This window comes from Myotis myotis, unplaced genomic scaffold (assembly GCF_014108235.1).
Source record: "Myotis myotis isolate mMyoMyo1 unplaced genomic scaffold, mMyoMyo1.p scaffold_m19_p_1, whole genome shotgun sequence".
NCBI lineage: Eukaryota > Metazoa > Chordata > Mammalia > Chiroptera > Vespertilionidae > Myotis > Myotis myotis.
The window spans coordinates 59,850,041-59,869,647 of NW_023416313.1; the positions used below are offsets into that span (position 1 = coordinate 59,850,041).

General features: G+C 40.1%; 1 protein-coding gene across 3 annotated transcripts in view; it reads right to left on the reverse strand.

Moving 5' to 3' along the window:
- Positions 1-19,607, reverse strand: part of FAM13A (family with sequence similarity 13 member A) — a 276,291-nt gene that overhangs the window by 49,826 nt on the left and 206,858 nt on the right. For all 3 annotated transcript variants that reach the window (XM_036339586.1, XM_036339576.1, XM_036339596.1), the window contains exons 9-11: positions 18,385-18,426; positions 14,794-14,973; positions 6,601-6,787 (exon numbers count right to left, since the gene is read on the reverse strand). In XM_036339586.1, coding sequence (XP_036195479.1) covers positions 6,601-6,787; positions 14,794-14,973; positions 18,385-18,426 — 409 coding nt within the window. The remainder of the gene's footprint in view (positions 1-6,600; positions 6,788-14,793; positions 14,974-18,384; positions 18,427-19,607) is intronic.

Here is a 19,607-nt window from a genome sequence, read left to right on the forward strand (position 1 = left end):
CCATCCTTCTAGCTACTCCAAAAGTCTTGGAGTCATCTTGCACCCCTCCCTGCTTCTTCACATCCCAAATACAACCCATTAGATAATGCTCTTGGTCCTACTTCAAAATATACTGGTATCTATAGTCTGATCACTTCTTACTACCTCCATTGCTGTCATTCTGGACAAAATTGAGTACTAGTATTACCTCTTCCTTCGATGATGCCAATTATTCTGCTTTAGTTCTTGTCCATCTCTCACCACCTCTGGGCTATTCCTTACACAGTTGCCAGAGTGATCCTTTCAAAAGGTACATCAGAAAATGACTTTCTTCCCTTTAATCCTCTAATTGTTCATCTCACTCCAGGTAAATGCCAAAGACCTAAAAATGGCTGTAAAGCCTTAAGTGATCATGGCCCTTGCTTTGTCTCTGACCTTATCTCCTATAATGCTTCTCCCTCAACTCTGCTCCAACCATAGCAGCCTCTTGTTTATCCTCAAAAGGTTAAGCCTTATTGCCCCCTCTGCCTGGATAGTCTCTCTAGCTATCCTGATGGCTCCCTCCCTCACCTCCTTCAGGTCCCTGCACAAGTACGCTTCGCAGGGAAGCCTGACCTGAGGACCTTAATCCACACAACACCATCCTTACCTCCCAGCCCCCTGCTTTGTTCCTCAGCTTCGTTTCTCCCCACAGCACTTATTGCCACCTGACTATTTTCCTTGTTTCTTCTCCATCTCACCCTTTGAAAATGCCAACTTCAGGAAGGCAGAAAGTGTGTCTCTTTGATCACCTAAATTTTGCTTGTAGTTTCCTGTTGTATGCTTGAAGGAATGAATAACTTTAAATCTGTGGTCCATAGTGTTGGCTTCTTTACATTATGTTGACACCACTCAGAGAATCACTGTCCTGTAGTTTTGTTTTTTTGTTAATCCTCACCCGAGGATTTTTCTCTATTTTTAGAAAGAGTGGAGGGAGGCAGGGAGGGACAGGGACAGAGAGACACATTGACTGACTGGTTCCGTCCAGCACATGCCCTGACTGGGACAGGGATGAAACTGCAACCCGGGCACGTGCCCTTGACCAGGAATAGAACCCGTGACCCTTCAGTGCTTGGGCTGACGCTCTAACTGCTTAGAAACACTGGCCAGGGCAGTCATGTTGTTTTTGAGAAGAGTTCTGGCTGAGTTGTGCTGCACTGAAGACAAGAATTGATAGTTTCTGCATTTGGTAGATGACTGTTTTGCAGTAGCAGGTAAATGGTTTGAAGAGGGGAGAGGGCAGAGACTGGAGGCTTGGAGATATGCTGGTGGCTGTTTCAAGGTTCTAGACTAGTTATAATAAGGGCTTCGGCTATGTAATGGCAATACAAAAAGAAAAGGGTGACATACATCACATTTTTATAGTAGAGTCAACAACATTTGACAAATTATTGAAAAGTTGGAAGAAGGGTTAGGGGCAAGGAAAAGGAAAGGACTTCGAAAATGACTAACAGGATGATGATCTGATAAACTCAGATGGGTATCTTGAGTGAAAAGAGATCAAAGAGAAAAAGACAAGTTTGGTTTTAACATGTTGACTTTGAAGTACTTTCTAGGGTGAACTGCAGAGAGCATCGATTAAATGTTGATTTGGGCCCTGGCCGGTGTGGCTCAGTTGGTTGGAGTGTCCTCCCATGCAGCGAGGTCCTGGGTCAGATTCCCAGTCAGGGCACGTGCCTAGGTTGCGGTTTGATCCTCGGTTGGGGTGTGTTCGGGAGGCAACTGATCGTTGTCTCTCTCTCACGTTGGTGTTTCTCGCTTTCTGCTTCCCTTCCTCCCTCTCTAAAATCAGTATTTTTTTGAAAAAAATATTCATTTTGGGGAAAAAATGTTCATTTGGAAGTCATTTGTAAAGAGGTGACATTTGGCACCATGGAAGTGGAGAAGCTCTCAGATTAAATGCTGGTAGAAAAGAGATAAGAGACAGAAATCTGGGTAACATTTACAACCAGCTCTGCTTTGTGGGACATTAGCCTGTGAAGGATGCAGCAAAGAAGAAAACAGTCATTGTGGTAAGAGGACAAGGCAAGGTCACCATCACAGAGGCCAAGGGAGAAAGAGTTCTGAGAAAAAGGGACTAAGTATCAAAAGCACCACAGGCCGTCGGGAGGCCAAGGGTCAAGCATACGTCACAGCACAAAAGCCTTGCAAGGTCAGTTCCAACTGCAGGTTGGTCCAAGAGAGCAGTCTCTTCAGAGAAGCGAGTAGAATCCTGACGACAGGGGTTGATGAGCAAGTGTGAAAAGAACTGAAAATAACAAGTATGGACTGTTCAAAATATCTGATGGTAAAATGAAGGAATGAGACTGGAGATCAGAGCAAGGGAAAAAGAAAGAAATTTAAATATGTACTGTTTTCAGTTTTTCCTGTTTTGTTTTGTTTAGCATATTTCATTGCATTTAAAAAAACACACACCGAGAGTATTAATATCCCCGATTTTACAGATGAGGGAACTAAGTAACTGAGTAACATGTTCACTTGTATAGCTATTACATGATAGACAAAGCAGCAGAGGTAGGATTATTGGATAAAATGCATGACTGAGTTATGGCTTTTGATTCAAACTGTTACTAGGCCAACAGAAATGAGCCAAAGAAGAAAGCAATGGTGTGTGTATACCATACTAGTACATGGGGGTGGGTTGCGGAGATGGACGTAGAAGATAGGATTTCTAAAGATACGTCTTTAGAATTTAGAAAAACCACTTTATCATTTGACCAGGTAAGAATATAAGAAGAGTGAAGATGTAGAGAAATTTTGCAGCAGGAGGGAGGAAACTTGCTGAAACACCAGCCAGCTGCCTTAACTCTTCAAAGTAAACCAGGAGACAAGTTTCCAAGAGAGACTGAAGGGCACAGGCATGAGCTAGGGGTTAAGGAGAGGAAAAGGTTGAGATTGTGGCAACAGAGATAAGGCAGAACACTCTAATGTCACCCACGGCCACTAACTTCCGAGCTCTGAAATGTCTGTGGTCTCTGGTCCCTGCTGGCCATGACAGCCTTGGAAGGTGAAAGGACAAAGGTCAAAGTGCCCGGACTGTTCCCACTTCAGAGATTCCAAATCTGCAAGATGTTTTTGTTTTTTTTTAGGTCTACAGCATATTGTCCTCTCTGGCTGTGCCGTGGGCTGTGAGATCACTGTGAAATGATTACTCACAGTCTTCAGTTACACTCCTCTCATTTTCTGTGGAAGATAGCTTTTGCTCCCATCTCTCCACCAAAATTGCTCTCTTATTAAGTGACCTCCAGTTTGCTAATTCTAATAATGGCCGTATTCAGCCTTCTATTTGATCCATCATCTGACCCTCTTTTCACTTAGCTTCCTAGACAACAAACTCACCTCATTTTTCTTCTCCTTGGCTGGTTGCTCCTTTTTAAGTCTTTTCTACTGGTATCTTTTTATCTCCCCATCCTCTCAGTGCTGGTACGCCGCAGGCTCAGTCCCCGAGGCCACTCTTCTTTTCTGTCCACACTGCTCGCTTGGTTGCTCACTCAGGATACTGGCTTTCAATAGCCTCTATCTGCTGATGACTCCCACACTGTATCTCCAGCCAGGATATCCTCCCTCAACTCCAGGCCCAGAAACCCAGTTGGCCTCCCTCCTCTGAGATATCGGATGGGCACAGTTCAATCCTAATATGTTCAAAATTGAACCCCGGACTACCCCCCCGAACTTCTGTCTCCTCCATTTCAGTAGACTGGCAACACAAATCTTGTAGCTGTTCAGGCCCAAAACATTGGAGTCTCTTCGACTCCTCTATTACTTTCATACCCAACAGGTAATGTCAATTCTACCTTCAAAATGTATCCAAAACCCATCTCCTACTTCCTGACTCCAGCATGCAGTGCTGCAGGAGGGACCATTCAAGGGGTTAGTTGATGTGAACAGTGCTCCCTGGGGTAGTGCGCTGTACAGCCTGCAAGGTGGTATGTGCCGGCTCTGGTATCACCTGCGCTGAAGCCACACTCATCTCAAACCTTGATGACTGCGATAGCTTCCTGCCTTGGTTACTCTGTCTTTGCCCACTTACTGTCTATTCCCAAGGTAGTAGTCACACCAAATATCAGTAAGTCAGACCACCATTCCATCTAGGCCCTCCAGTGGATTCTCACCTCACCCAGAGTAAAGGCAAAGCCTTGCAATGATCTCTGAGGCCTTACTTAGTCTGCCCTCTCTCCCTTTACCTCTCTCACTTTGCTCGCTCTCTTTCAGCCATGATGGTCTTTGTGGTTTCTTGAACATTCCAGATGCATTACTGCCTCGGGGCCTTTGCCACCTGCCATTATAGTACGTCCTTCTATGGCTTGGTCCTCACTTCCTCTAGGTCTTTTTACTCAAATGTCAAATTCTTGGGATATCTTCTCTGACCCAGCTATTTAAAACGGCACCCTTTGTCCCCTCACAATTCCTATCCCCATATCCTGCTTTATTTTTCTTTCCAGTAGTTATCACTATCTAATATGGCCTATGTTTTACTTGTTTTCTTGATTATTGTCTGTTTCCCCTATTTGAAGGTTGGGCTCCATAAGGGCAGCAAGTTTTGCCTGCTTTTCTCACTGTTGTATCCCCAAGATACTTCCTGGCTCATGGAAGGCATATAATTACGCACAATACTTTCCCCCAATCTATGGAAACAAATGTTTAGTCAGGGTGTAAAGAACTTGACATGGAGTAGAAAAGGACTGTGAAGGAGGGTTGGGTAAAGTAAAATTAGAAGATTAAAAATAGTGGGAAGTTAAGATGCACAACCTAACTTTCAGGATGTGGTCTAAATACTAGTCACTGTTATGTTCTCTGGCTCTTAGTTTTGTGGTTACCTGTGAAGATGAGACTTAAAAATTCATGGAATATGAGAGTTAGGAAAGATCTTAGAGAATACCCTCACTTTATAGATGAGGAAAATTTTTCTAAGTTGCACGGGCAGGATTTTAAGTTATTCATTACAACAAAGACACAGTCCACTTTGCTCACTTAACATGTGACAGGCACAATTCTGGAATGTGGAAACTGGCAACTAAGGTGGGAACATAAGTAAGACCAACATGAAATTAGGTTTTCCCATCCAAATGTTTTTAAACAAAGACTGTGTCCATAGTTTTTATCAATCAAATACATATTCTAAGGAATAAGTATATTTTTCCACTTTTATTAGCTGTTACAACCTAGATAATTTAAGACACTATCCTCAGTGAAAAAAAGATTATTGATGGGTTCAGTTCAGTGAAAAGGGATTCAAACAGAGAAGTACACTCTTTTCAAAGAAGCCAAGAGTCAGACTTTTAGTCACTGTAACTCTCTTCAGCAGATAAGCAAATCATGGGCCAAATAAAGAGCTAATGAAGTTAGTATGATTTTTAAAAAACTTTACTGTTCCCCAAATATGAATTAAATCAATACTCAATAACATTTACTGGGTCATGAATGGTTCCAGGGCTTATACTTGTTATCTGAAGAACTGTGGCAGATGAGGTCTGAGGTAAATGTCTGCTCTCTGTTCATTCCAGCTGATCAGTTTATTTCTAGAAACAGAGTATCAAGACATTTTGGGGGGAAAATAGAATAAACAAGCTTTCCCTGGATTTGCATTCATGTGTATTTTACTTAGGGCAAAATCTGGAATCTTCTGTGAGCACGTGCAGAAACTGACAATGAAAAAAACAGGTGGCCCGTAAGTGTTTCTAAATGTATGGACCCAGCATGGAGCTAACAACTGGGCAGAGATAAAGGAGAGTGAGAGGATTTACACAACGAACAGTGGGGATGTACATTACCTGTTTTTATTAGGAACACCAGTTCATGCTATGCTATACAATCTATCTCCCCTTTATATCTTTTTGAAAATTTTTTTTAAATAAAGAGAATTAGAAGACAGACTTTTGGTTCTCACTTTCCAGAGAAACTGAATACACAAAAAAGGGTGATATATATTCATTGCTAAACCATATAATGTTTTAGTTATTGACTGAAATCTCTTGTAACACCTTATATATCAAATTAATGATCCAAGGTTCAGGTCTGAGGAAACTGTGTGGGAGATTAATTTTTTTTTTTTTGGGGGGGGGTTTTCTGACTAATTTAGAAGAAAATACTTGATAGAATACAGATTTGAAAATAAATTTCTGAACATGAAGAAAGTTGATCCTCTTTCCCTTTGTATTTTCCTTTCACCTGGCTTTAAGTTCATTCATTAAAACTTGATTTTTACATATTCATATAGATAAGAACAAATAGAATATGGAAAACAAGGACAAATGCAAATTACTGACAATTCTGTCCCAAAAATAAAAGTTAAAAATGCTCAAAAGAATGACAAGTCAGATCAATTTGAATAATATGGAACTCAAGTTAGTTCTCTCTCTGGTTCCTTTGGCAGAATATAATCCTTCCCAGCCTTTTATATTTATAAAAATGAAATACAAGTGTGTATAGCAGGTAGCTCTAAGGTCTCTTTCAGAATTCATAATTTATAATTTTGTAAAACTCAAGACTGAAATTATTATTCATTTTTTACAAAGCAAGGAAAAGAGATGTGATATTTCCTAATTGGTCGCAAGTAAAAATCTTACAAAATTATTCACTTACCACAAGATAAGCTTGATTTTCATTGAGATCAGAAAGTTTGGAACTGGACTTCTGACGTTTAGGTTTGCTCCTTTCTCCAATATAGCCAGAAGTATTTTCATGTAAATTTCCCACTTCCTGAGCATTCAAAATACAATCATCAAGGTTGCTGAGCCCAGAAGGAATATTTTCTTTGTTGATGAGTCCCCTAGAATTGAAAGAAAATTATCTTAGTTGTATCTCAAAAGGTAAAAGAGGCATTTTAATGACACTGCCACTGCCTCACACAGGAGTCAGAAGAGTGCCTAGAAATTCCAGTTTGCGTATTTGATCAAAATCTGAGCAGAGTGCCACTCCTGAAACCCCTTGGTGCCAAATAAATCACATTAAAAGAGAAATTACTCCTAGAGGCAATTGGCAAGAGCTGTGTTTCTAGCAAATGAACAACTTTTGTATTTGTACCAAAAGTAATTTGTATTCAAACATGAAGATTAGTGTAAGCCAGGGGTCCTTAAACTACGGCCCGTGGGCCACATGCAAATACAAATAATGTATTTGTTCCCGTTTTGTTTTTTTACTTCAAAATAAGATATGTGCAGTGTGCATAGGAATTTGTTCATAGTTTTTTTTTAAACTATAGTCCGGCCCTCCAACGGTCTGAGGGACAGTGAACTGGCACCCCGTTTAAAAAGTTTGAGGATCCCTGGTGTAAGCTAACAAAATAATTCTGCCCCCCTCCCGTATATATGTGTACACACACACACACCTTACACATTGATACAATGTATGAAAAAAAATCTGAAAAGGAAATATGTGTTTCTCTAGAATGGGACATGATGATTTTCCCAAATGATAAAGACATTTTAGAGTAGTAAAAATTCATTAATATATAAATCTGACCATGTTAGATAATCTTGGTAGAAACAGCACAATAAAATCTATGGAATACAGATCATTTAAAAAAATGTATCTTTATTGCTGGAAGTACACAGATGTCCTCTCCCCCCTCCCCTTGACCTCCTCTAACCTGCTCCTGGCCCTCCCCAGGCCTTTACAGCACTATTGTCTGTATCTGTGGGCTATGCATATGTGCATATAAATTCTTTGGTTAATCTCTTCCCCCACCACCCTTCCCTCTGAGATTTGTCAGTCTGTTGTATGCTTCCAAGTCTCTGGATCTATTTTGTTTGTCAGTTTATTTTGTTCATTAGCTTACATATATGAGTGAGATCATGTGATACTTGTCTTTCTCTGATTGGCTTATTTCCTTAGCATAATACTCTCTAGGTCCCCCCATACTGTCTCAAAGGGTAAGAGGTCCTTCTTTTTTTACAGCTGCATAGTATTCCATTATGTAAATGTACCACAGCTTTTTATGCACTCATCTACTGAGGAGCACTTTGGCTGGAATACAAATCATTTTTAATTAAAATATAAATTTATTACTTCCCAGTGCAAGGAATTCCAGAATGTAAGCTTATAACTGGAGGTCCTTCATGACTTAGCTGTAGATGTATATACGAATGTCATAATTACAGAATTTAATTCATTTCATGTTCTTGAAATTGTTTTAAGAATTTCAAACATTCCCTTTTAAGAGGTTTTCACAAAATTAAATTACTTAGCAAAATGTTTGTCTTTTATCACATCACAAAACAAATTAAACCATCCATATAGCACCATGCCTTGGTAAGGTACAAATGAATGAGCTTTTACTCTTCTTCATGGTATGACCCTAAAAGTACCTCCCTAAACACCTAAAGCTACATCTTAAAATAAATGAGCTTTAAAAAATAAAAACACATGGCCATATTTTACTATCAGTTCAATCATATCCCAAAATGAAAGATAATATTAAATATTTATTCTGCAAACTAAATTCATATCTGTCTTAGATGGGATATAATGGAACAAAATTATGAATTAATATAATCATAACATTTTCAAAGTTATACTATCTTTGGTGATTTTTATACTCCATATTTAATTTATTCTTATTTTATACTTTTCATGTAAAAATGTATAGCTTTAGCAAAATTATATAAAAGTTATGTGCAACCTTTATAGGAAAAATCCTAATATAAAATACTTGAAGACATCAGGAAAAGCTGGTAGTGAAGGGAGTTTCGAGACAGGAAAGGCGGTTTTAGGAAAGGGGGGTCCATGGAGAGGCGCCAGATTGTTTATAAGAACGTTACAAGAGAAGGGGAAGAAGAGGGGGGTACGATGGGCTTTGAAACTTTGGAACTGATACCTTGTAGGAGTAAGGAGGACAGTGGACAATTCGGAAAGCACAGGGGACATAAAATAAGGAAGGGGCCAATTAGGAAATGGGATGAACAAAGAGCTTCCAGCATTCATAAACCCACAGACAAAGAGACTCAGAAGACTGGGTTTTCCCATTTTAGAGTGGGGGCGGGCAGGTTTTCCCCATTTGGGGACCCCTCCCCATTAAAACATTTTAGTCCATTAATTTTATTCTTCCAACGTCGTAGGACAAGTACCCACAATGAGAGTCCGAGCTCACCATTCGCGTATCAATAGGGACTAACATGCCAGCACATAAACTTATACTAACATTCTTCAAGGCTCCCCCCCCACGCACTGAGAGCAGTGCCCGCTATGGGTGGCTGGGTGAGTTTGTTCTGAAGTTCAAAACTGTTCATTGTACCAATATAGTCTGTCTTCTTGTCATTCTTCTTCTTCTTTTTTTTTTTTAAATCCTCACCTGAGGATATTTTTCCATTGATTTTTAGAAAGAGTGGAAGAGGGAAAGACTGAGAGAAATACCGATGTGAGAGAAACACACCCTTAACTGGAATTGAATCCAGGACCCTTGGGTGGGTCCACTGAGCCAAACCGGCTGGGGATCTTCTTGTTATTCTTAATGCTGTCCCTAAACTCCTGGGATAAACATCCAGTTATAAATTTTTAATGGGGGTGGGGATGTTTTAAAACTGTTATCCACTAACTAAACTACATTCCCCAAATTCTTATGTTGAGACCCTAATCCCCACTGGGGCTGTATTTGGAGACAGGGTCCTTTAGGAGGTAATTAAGGTTACGTGAGGTGGAAACGGTGGGGGCTTAATCAGAACAGGTGTCCTCAGAAGAAGGGGGAGAAGCGCCAGGACAGCACCCACATAGAGGAAAGTCTGTGTGAGGACACAGTGAGAAGGCCCGTCTGCAAGTCATGGAGAGAGGTCTCACCCAAAACCAACCCTGTCAGCACCTGATCTCGGACTTCCAGACTCTCAGAACTGTGAGAAAACCAATTTCTGTTGTCTAAGCCCCACAGCCCGGTAGCCCTAGCCGATTAATACAAAAGATGAAAATTATTTTTAGAAATTAAAAGACAAGGTTTACTTTATAAGCTTTTGAATAGTGAATGAATGGCTGGAAAAAATCCTACCACATAAATACATGAAAATCTGATTGTGGTGCCCTAACCGGTTTGGCTCAGTGGATAAAGCCTCGGCCTGCGGACTGAAGGGCCCCAGGTTCAATTCCAGTCAAGGGCATGTACTTTGGTTGCGGGCACATCCCCAGTAGGAGGCAGTTGATGGATGTTTCTCTCTCATTGATGTTTCTAACTCTCTATCCCTCTCCCTTCTTCTCTGTAAAATCAATAAAATATATATTAAAAAAAAATCTGATTGTGTAGTTGTGCTCATGTGGAAATCCTGCTCTCCTCCAGGGAAAGTCTTTGCTGTCGTGAGTCAATGCCTCTCCCCACAGCACCTGTGTGAGTGTGAGGAGCACCGGTGCACAACTCCTTCCAGCCACATTGGGACAGGTTTCAATCAGACTTGACATCACTTAACTTTGACTTGAATTAGATCTCCGTGGTCTCTCACTTTCACTATCTAGATCTTATTTCTTGTTTTTGTTTTTTGTTCAGAGTTTCCTCCTCACCCTCATGCACACATTTAATGTACTAGCAATACTGAGCATCTTACTCCCCTAATATAACATGATTTTTAATTACAGTAGGAATTTAATATTTATATAATAAAAATTTTATAGTTCATTTGTGTTTTAGAAGATTAAAACCAATTTTAAGTAATGCTTTGCTTTCAATAAATATTTATTATGAAATTTTCAAACATATAGAAAAATAAACTATTGCATTGAACTTCCATATACCCACCAGAAATATTCAACATTTCCATGCATCCAGCAGATGGTAAATCTGTAAACTGTACTCTTTCACATAATAAATATTTTGCTTAAGTTTTTATATTTATATTGTAGCAAATAGTAATATAAGCCTAATAATGTTTCTGTATAAATTTAGATGAATAAGAAATCATGTGCACTACAATGTAGTATTTATTATCTTGCTTATTTCAAAAATTTGCCATGATGACAGAGCCTGGCTGGAGATCCTGGCTAGAACCTGGCTAGAGAACCTGGCTAGGCTGCTGATCAATTGAAATAAAAAAAAAATTTGCCATGATGATTTTAGTACAGACTTTATTGACTCTTTAATCTCATCTCAAAATATGGTCACCACTGGTTTCAAGATATTATTTTTTGTGAAAATTTTTTTTTTGTTTGTGAGATTTTTTGGGTGTGTTCTGTTTCAAGGATTAAAAACATTAAAAAAAAATTTTTTTTTAATTGATTTCAGAGAGGAAGGGAGAGGGCGAGAGAGATAGAAACATCAATGATGAGAGAGAATCACTGATCAGCTGCCTCCTGCATGTCTGCTACTGGGGATCGAGTCTGCAACCTGGGCATGTGCCCTGAGCAGGAATTAAACCCTGACCTCCTGCCTCAGAGGTTGACACTCAACCAGTGAGCCACGCTGGCTGGGCAAGGGATTTAAAAAAATATATATGGTTGCAGCTCTAAATTCTTAGAGGCAAAATAATAGTCAATAAAATTTCTATTTTTCAAAACATTTTTAACCATTCCATAGGGCTAATAGTTTTGAATAGAATATAGAGTAAAATCTAGTTTAATCTTCCCTTATTTTTCAAGCAAAGCCTGATGAAAATATTAGATACATGAATCAATTACACATAAGCGTCTATTGAGAAAAACATACTATCCTATAGAAGGGTAATATGCAAATCGACTGAATGGTGGAACGACCAGTTGCTATGAAGCACACTGACCACAAGGGGGCAGATGCTCAATGCAGGAGCTGCCCCCTGGTGGTTAGTGCGCTCCCCCTGCAGGGGCTCCAAACCAGGCTGACAGTTGGCGAATGCAGCGGCAATGGCGGGAGCCTCTCCTGCCTCTGCGGCAGCGCTAAGGATGTCTGACTGATGGCTTAGGCCATCAGTTGGACCTCCCCCGAGGGCTCCCAGGCTGTGAGAGGGCGCAGGCGGGGCTGAGGGACACTCCCTCCTCAAGTGCACGAATGTTGTGTACTAGGCCTCTAGTAAGCTATAATAATGATGCCATATGTGCCTCCTCACAATTGATGCCATAGTGAATATATCTCCTGGGGACATGTGCGAGAACCTTCATGGGGAAAAGATCTAGGCATGAGAGGTAAGGGCCTTGCTTTCCAAAGATCTGGAGGGCTCAGAGAAGTGGTTCAGGATAGGCTGGGAGTTGAAGGACTATCAAGACATGAGAATGACCAGGGTCAGCTTAGGAGAGGCCTCAAGACTAGGAGGATAGGAAGAGGGCTTCTGAGTGCCAGACAACATACTAACTAAAAAAAAAAAAAAGTCAGGTGAAACTGTTTGTAAGTTACTCAGCTATATATAGGTTTCACCCAGGATTCTATCACTCAATTCACAGCTGTGGTTTGACCACAGTGACTAGAATGAATGGTGAAAGGGATACCAGGGAAGGAAAATTAAGGGAAAGGCTAAAGTTTCATGGGTGTTTAGATGATTAGTTAGGCTCTCTCTACTATTCTCCATCTCCTTTAGCTCCCCAGATGTGGATAGTAAAATATAATCAAGATAACTCATAGAAATATCCCGGTCTTGGGAAACTATATGTAAAATCTGCAGGAGAGGTTACCATCCTATATAATACTAGAGGTCCAGTGCATGAAATTTGTGCACAGGGTGGGGGCGGGGGGGGGGGGAGTGTCCCTCAGCCCGGCCTGCACCCTCTCACAATCCAGGACCCCTTGGGGGATATCCGACTGCCGGTTTAGGACATCCCTAAACCGGCAGTCGGACATTCCTCTCTCAATCTGGGACCACTGGCTTCTAACCGCTCGCCTGCCTGCCTACCTGATTGCCCCTAACTACTCTGCCTGCCTGCCTGCCTGATCACCCCTAACCGCCTCTGCCTCAGCCCCCACTGCTGTGGCTTTGTCTGGAGGAACGTCTGGAATGATGTCTGGAAGATCATTCATCTGTCTAATTAGCATTTTACACTTTAATTATTTTAGAAAAGCCTAGTATGTAAATCAACCAAACAGCAGAACGACTGGTGGAATAACCAGTCACTATGATGCACACTGACCACCAAGGAGCAGACACTCAATGCAGGAGCTGCCCCCAGCCCGCAGGTCCCAGGCCAGCCAAGGAGGGTGCCAGTGGGCCCCATCCCTGCCCCCGATTGCCCCACCAGTTGCCCCACAGATAAGCCCTGATTGCTGGCCAAGCCTAGGGACCCTACCCGTGCAAGAATTTCATGCACTGGGCCTCTATTGTGCTTCATATTTCTCTCCTGTTTCTGACCTAACCCCCCTGTGTTTCTCCTGCCCGCTGCCAGGCACCCACTATCACCACGATCACCATGGGTTTCTGTTCTCTCTGCCCACCTCACTACCACTTCCAACCTCTGCTTGCTTTCCCTCTGTCCAAACAAGAGGGTGGGTGAAAAGCAGCATGCTGTGGCACACTGAGGATATTTTAAAAATGAGAAGTGTTGCTGCAAACTATCTGGAAAAAAACAAGGCAGAGGATAAGAACAGTATTAAATGAATAACTCCTACTTGCTGTATAACACAACATAAGCAGTTCACAAACTGATCATATTCCTAAACACTTCCTATAGAGCTTAGTCAGTAGCTAACTTTAAATGCAAGTATCTCCGGTATCATAATTTTTCTATTCTCTAAAGGGAATATTACAGTACCCCCTCCTTTCCATAAGCTCGAATAAAGGCTTTTTTAAAAAAAGTGATTAGCTAAAATTTCTGTGGTATTATTTCACAATATATATAAATCAAACCATCATGCTTTATGCTTATATAGTCATGCATGTCAGTTATTACTCAATAAAAATGGAAAATAAGTGCTGCTTATGTCACCTGGAAAGTCAGTGGGTTACACCTCTGACACTATTTTATTCTCAAATTACAGTTGTTAATATAGCCTTTAAGTGATGTGGAGCATGGGATTTACTTATACTATTTATCTTCTGTGTCTTTCTTTAAGTAAAAAAATTTTTTTTTCTTTTATTAATGAATATTTTGATGGAACTTATGAGTCCAGGTAAGAAAGAATGATGGGAACTAGGGTTTAGTTTAGTCTTGGACATTTAATAATGGGTTCAAAACATAATTTTATAGAGCCCAAGTGCTATAGTACATAAAAATATTAAACCTTTTGGGAAAATATATCAATATAGTCAGTTATATGCAAATTTATTTTATTTGACAATTTAAATCATGATTATTCAATGATTGTTCATTGGTATTTATCAAACCTATTAATGGAGAATAAAGTTCCTTGTAATACTATTCTTGAAATTCATGATGTGGGAATGCCTTAAAATTAGTCATTATAATAATAAAAACTTCAAGTATTTCCACTTTTGATTAGACTTATGCTCAACCTTATACTAAAACATAATCAACTGTCAGAGTACGAGAAAGATATTCTAGTATGTAATTAGGTCAACATAGTAGAAAAAATTGTTGGTTCATAAGGTAATCTAGCAGCTAACTGAACATCTAACAAGAAAACACCACATTTGGACAGGCAAATAGCAATTTACTCCTCCAATTCTTCAGAATCCCTTAAAATAAGATATTTGCAAGGAAACCATGAAATGTATTAGATAGAGGTGGCTTCCTACAACATATCAAACATGGAGACTACACTGAAATGTTTATTCAACCACCTCTAAATTCCCAAATGTTAGCTAAGTTTAGAAGGGTCAAAACAAAAACTTCTTAAAGTTTTAACGTAAATACTGAAATGGGAATGACTATGACACAGCGACTAATTCAGGTGTTTATTTTTAAAAGAACAGAAAACACAAACAAGAATCAGCAATGCCAACTCACATGTCTCTGCCGTGTCGAACCTCATCCTGCTCCTTGGACTGGCGGCGGCGCTGCCTGGCGGATGCGGTGGAAGGGGCTAGGGATGTTCCAGATTCTGAGTCCTCTGAGCTTTGTCCTCCAGAGCTACTAACATCAAAAAGATGCTGCTCCACAGCTGACCGGATAGTTCTTTCTAAGAGTCTGGTAAAAAAAAAGAAAGAAAGAAAAGAAAAAAAATAAGAATACAGAGTGATTCAAGCAATCAAGTTTATCAATAGTTGCCTTTAAAAATATGTGCCCAGCCCGGCTGGTGTGGCATGGCTCAGTGGCTGAGTCTGGACCCATGAGCCAGGAGGTTATGGTTTGATTCCCAGTCAGGGCACATGCCCGGGTTTCAGGCTCCATCCCTGGTGTGGGGCGTGCAGGAGGCAGCCGATCAATGATTCTCTCTCATCATTGATGTTTCTATCTCTCTCTCCTGATCCCTTCCTCTCTTAAATCAATAAAAACATATTTAAAAAAATATGTGCCCATAAATATGAAAATACTGGTATTCCAATGGAAGAGCTACTACAAGTTCATGAGCAACAACAGTGTTTGAGGCATTCATCCCATGAATATTTGCATTGTGAGTTAAAAACTAAACTGACCAAATGCCATCAATTTGATAACTGTGTCTCTCCTTTTTATGAGTCCAGGATTCCTGAAATGCTCACAGCAAGTCTAGCAACAGAGGCATTCAGGAAATAAGGGTCATTTAATATAAGACAGAATGAGGAAAGACTTTTTTCCTCATAGAATAATAATGGACCTATTCTTACACAGGTGAGTTTCTTCCAGATTTCATACCAGTTTTGCAGAGGAGGAGAATATGATTTACAAAACAAAACTGGCACAAATAATTTTATGTCTATTATTTATTTGAAATTCCTTTAAGATAAAATTATATAGGGAGCAATGCTATCAAAAAAAGAATATCTCACCATGACAATTATTACTCATAACAGAACAGCGAAATCTGTCTGAATCTCTAATCAATTATGATGTATATAATTGAAGCTGTATTCATACAAACACCCCAGTATAACTGAAGATCGAATAGATTTCTTTTGTTCAACCTGAGAAAAATAGTGAAGCCCAGGGGCTGAAAAGACCTCATGATAAGATAAGGTATCATTTTTAAAGCTACATAATCTTTGAATGTGTCTAAACTTTTCATCACACTAATTCTGAGTAAGCTGACATTAATCTAAACTTATGCTCCTCAAAACATGTTTTTCTTCACCTGAAAAAAGAATCACATCCAAACTCATCAAACTGTACACATTACACATGTGTAGTTTGGATATCAATGATACCTCAATAAAGCTGTTAAAATTTTTAAAAAGAACCATATGTATATATTTTGAATGTTCAGATTGAGACATACATTCATTCTAATGGATTTTGAAAACTTTACATTCATTCTAATAAAATGGATTTTAAGAATTTTAGATTTTCCAAGTATCCTATATAATAAAGAGGTAATATGCAAATTGACCATCACACCCTTGCACAAGATGTCTGCCCACATGTGGGCACAAGATGGCCTGCAGGGGAGGGCAGTTGTGGGCAATCAGGCCAGCAGGGGAGGGCAGTTGGGGGCGACCAGGCCAGCAGGGGAGGGGTTAGGGGGTGATCAGGCTGGCAGGCAGAAGCGGTTAGGGGCAATCAGGCAGGCAGGCAGGCAGGTGAGCGGTTGGGAGCCAGCAGTCCTAGATTGTGAGAAGGATGTCTGACTGCCTGTGGGATCGGGCCTAAACCGGCAGTCAGATTTCCCCCAAGGGGTCCCTGGATTGGAGAGGGTGCAGGATGGGCTGAGGGACTAACCCTTAGTGCACAGATTTCGTGCACCTGGCCTCTAGTAATTTTATAATAGTCTCATAGAAATTTCTTTAATACTATTTGAAGACAATGAGCAAGTATAGTCTAACTTGGGCATCAGAATTTTTATATTTAGAACTCCACTTCTCAATGATTCAAGATTACCTAATAGCAGTACATAGGAATGTGAGTACATTAATATAGGGTGTCCCAGAAAAATGAATACACACACTTTGAATAATTATAAAGGTAGTGTTTATCAAAATACATTTCATTTTCAAAATTGAGTGATCAGCTGTTAAAGTGTATATACAATTTTTTGGGACACCCTGAATATACATATAGACCAACCCCACACCTTTCCAAACTATACAAGACATACAAAAAAATAAAGGTTATCAGGAAACAAAAAAAGCAAGAAAATGTCAATTTTAGGATAATTCTGGAATCTCTTTAGACTTCACAAAGGTAAGAGAGGTTAATCCTGCCCTTTGATTTAATTGCTCTCTTACCTAACAAAAAGAAAAAAAATCCAAATTCATCCTATTAAATCTAAATTCATACCAATTAATACTTCTAATTCTTCTCTCTCCCTCCTTATCATATCACATCTTCCTCCACCTGATCCCTGCTGATGGAAGATGCTCCAAAAAGGCCCACCCATGTGCCAGCAAGGAAGAAAGAGGTGGGTGCAATGGAAAATCTTTGGGCAAGGGACTATTTACAAATATTTAGTGATTAACATATGCCAGGCATCTTTCTAGGTGTTAGGAATACAGCCACGAATATGACAGAATATATATATATATATATATATATATATATATATATATATATATATTCTATCTATCTATGAGGTAATACAGATAATAAATAGATCATGAAATTTCAAATAGTGATGAGTCTTCTACAATAGAGGACAGGGTTGGAGAGTGACTATGGGTAGTCAGGGATGACTTCTTAAATAAGGTGACATTTGAACAAAGAGGTGAATGATAAGAAGTGCATGGCCAAGCTGAGGAACAGCCAGTGCAAGGGCTCTAAGGCAGCTATATGCTTGGTCCATTCCAGAAACAGAAGGTCATGTGTTTGAAGCATAATGAACAATGTAGCTGGACATGTAGGCAAGGGCAGATAACAGGAGTTTAGATTTCAGTTAAATGCAATTGGTAGCCTTAGGAGGAAAAAGACATGCGGTGGGCAAAATTAACAGGGCACTGCTGCTGTCCTGTGGAAAAGGACGTGTTTTCACTAGTTTGCTTTATTTTCTATGTCCCTAGGAGGCTGAGCCCAGGGTTCATTTGACATTACACACCTAACACTGTACTTGGCATACTGCAGGCCCGCAATAAATGTAGGCTGACTAAAATTAACGAAGGAAGAAGTAAAGGCATGGTTAATATCTTAACCTTTACTGGCATCCTCTGTTGCAAGACACCTCTCAAAGCAAACTGACCGCTTTGCAAATATTGACTTGACGTTATTTAGACTGAAATAAATATAAATCTCATACGTTGTCATGGTAGAGCTGTCTCTAGTCACATATCCACACAGAAGCTCAAATAGGAACACTTGTTACTCAGTGCTCCTCTGTGTAGTTTTCAAAATCATTTGCTTGCTTATTGTATTAATCTTCCAATACTATCCAACATTAGAATTTCCTTTTTTCCTGTTTAATAAGAGGTAAGTGGGGCGGGGGGCTGGGGGGGGGGGGGCGAGTCGGGGAAGCACCCGATTCCAGTAACTTACTCTCCTGTTGTCGAAACGCTGCTGACTTGGGATACACGGGCACTGTGGAAAGAAGCAAAGAGAAAGTCAGGTTAGACGGAGGACCAGAGTCTGGGAAGCAAACATCCGAAGGGGATCTCAGGCTCAAAGTGTCAGCCAGGCCCTGAGTGATCCTCGCATGATGTCTCACCATCCCTCGATGGATGCTGATTTTTTACTTGTTTCTAAGTTAGAGATGGCCTTGGGTATTCATTCCTGAAGTGTTCTGTCCCCCCCCCCCCCCCTCCATTTTAAAGATGTCCATGATAAGACAATTTCACAAGTGACTTTGAAAACTCTCTCACCCTACTGTCATGGTCTTAGTCCATGGTATTTTTATCTACCCCCCCCCCCCCCCGCCTTCCGCCCAGCCTTTCCACTACCAACTCTACCCATTCTCCGCTCTCCCCAGCCCAAATCTGTCCCTTCCTTGCCCACCTCTTCCAGACCTGAAGACAGAAGCATCTTTCTAAAACTGCTCTGGACATGCAGAGAGCAGCAGGCACCCTAGGGAATAGAGGACAAGGAACCAACACTGTTTTCCACAAGCCTATTTCTAAACCATTTTTCTAAGCCACCTTTCCTTCCTAAATTCCTCTAGATAGATAATACATCAAGCTTTATCATGTTTCACCTGATTTACAGCTCTTTGGTTGAACATTTCTCAACTTCATCTCCTTTCCTAGTTTTTCTAAAGCCTGAAGTCCTTTAAAAATATTAAAAAGAGGTCAATGTAAAGTGGGATGGTGAAGTTATAGAACACTATTTGATTAGCACCCTTCCTCACTTTGCCCTCTTGCCTGCACTCTGTTCACATAGCCACAGTGAGGGGTGAGGCTGGCATCTATTTTAACTGTATCAATATCAACACATTCACATTCTGCCTTCTAGTGCTTAGTCAGCTTCTAAATCAATATTAGAAAGTATTGAAAAAAAAGATTAGAATAAATATTTAGTGCATGTCAAACTACAGTTTTGCCTAATAGATCTCTTCTCTCCCATTTTCTTCCTTCTTTGTAGAAGACACCAAAGAAAATAAAAGGTGTTAATGACCAATATTGGTGGTTGTCTTTCAAGCACTCCAAACACGCTAATTTCTACGGTATAATTTTCAACTTATGAACATGCTGTTTTGGAAACATCTTTTGAGATTTTCTTCCATGTACGTGTATATCTCATTTCCTGCAACTCAGAATCCAAATGCC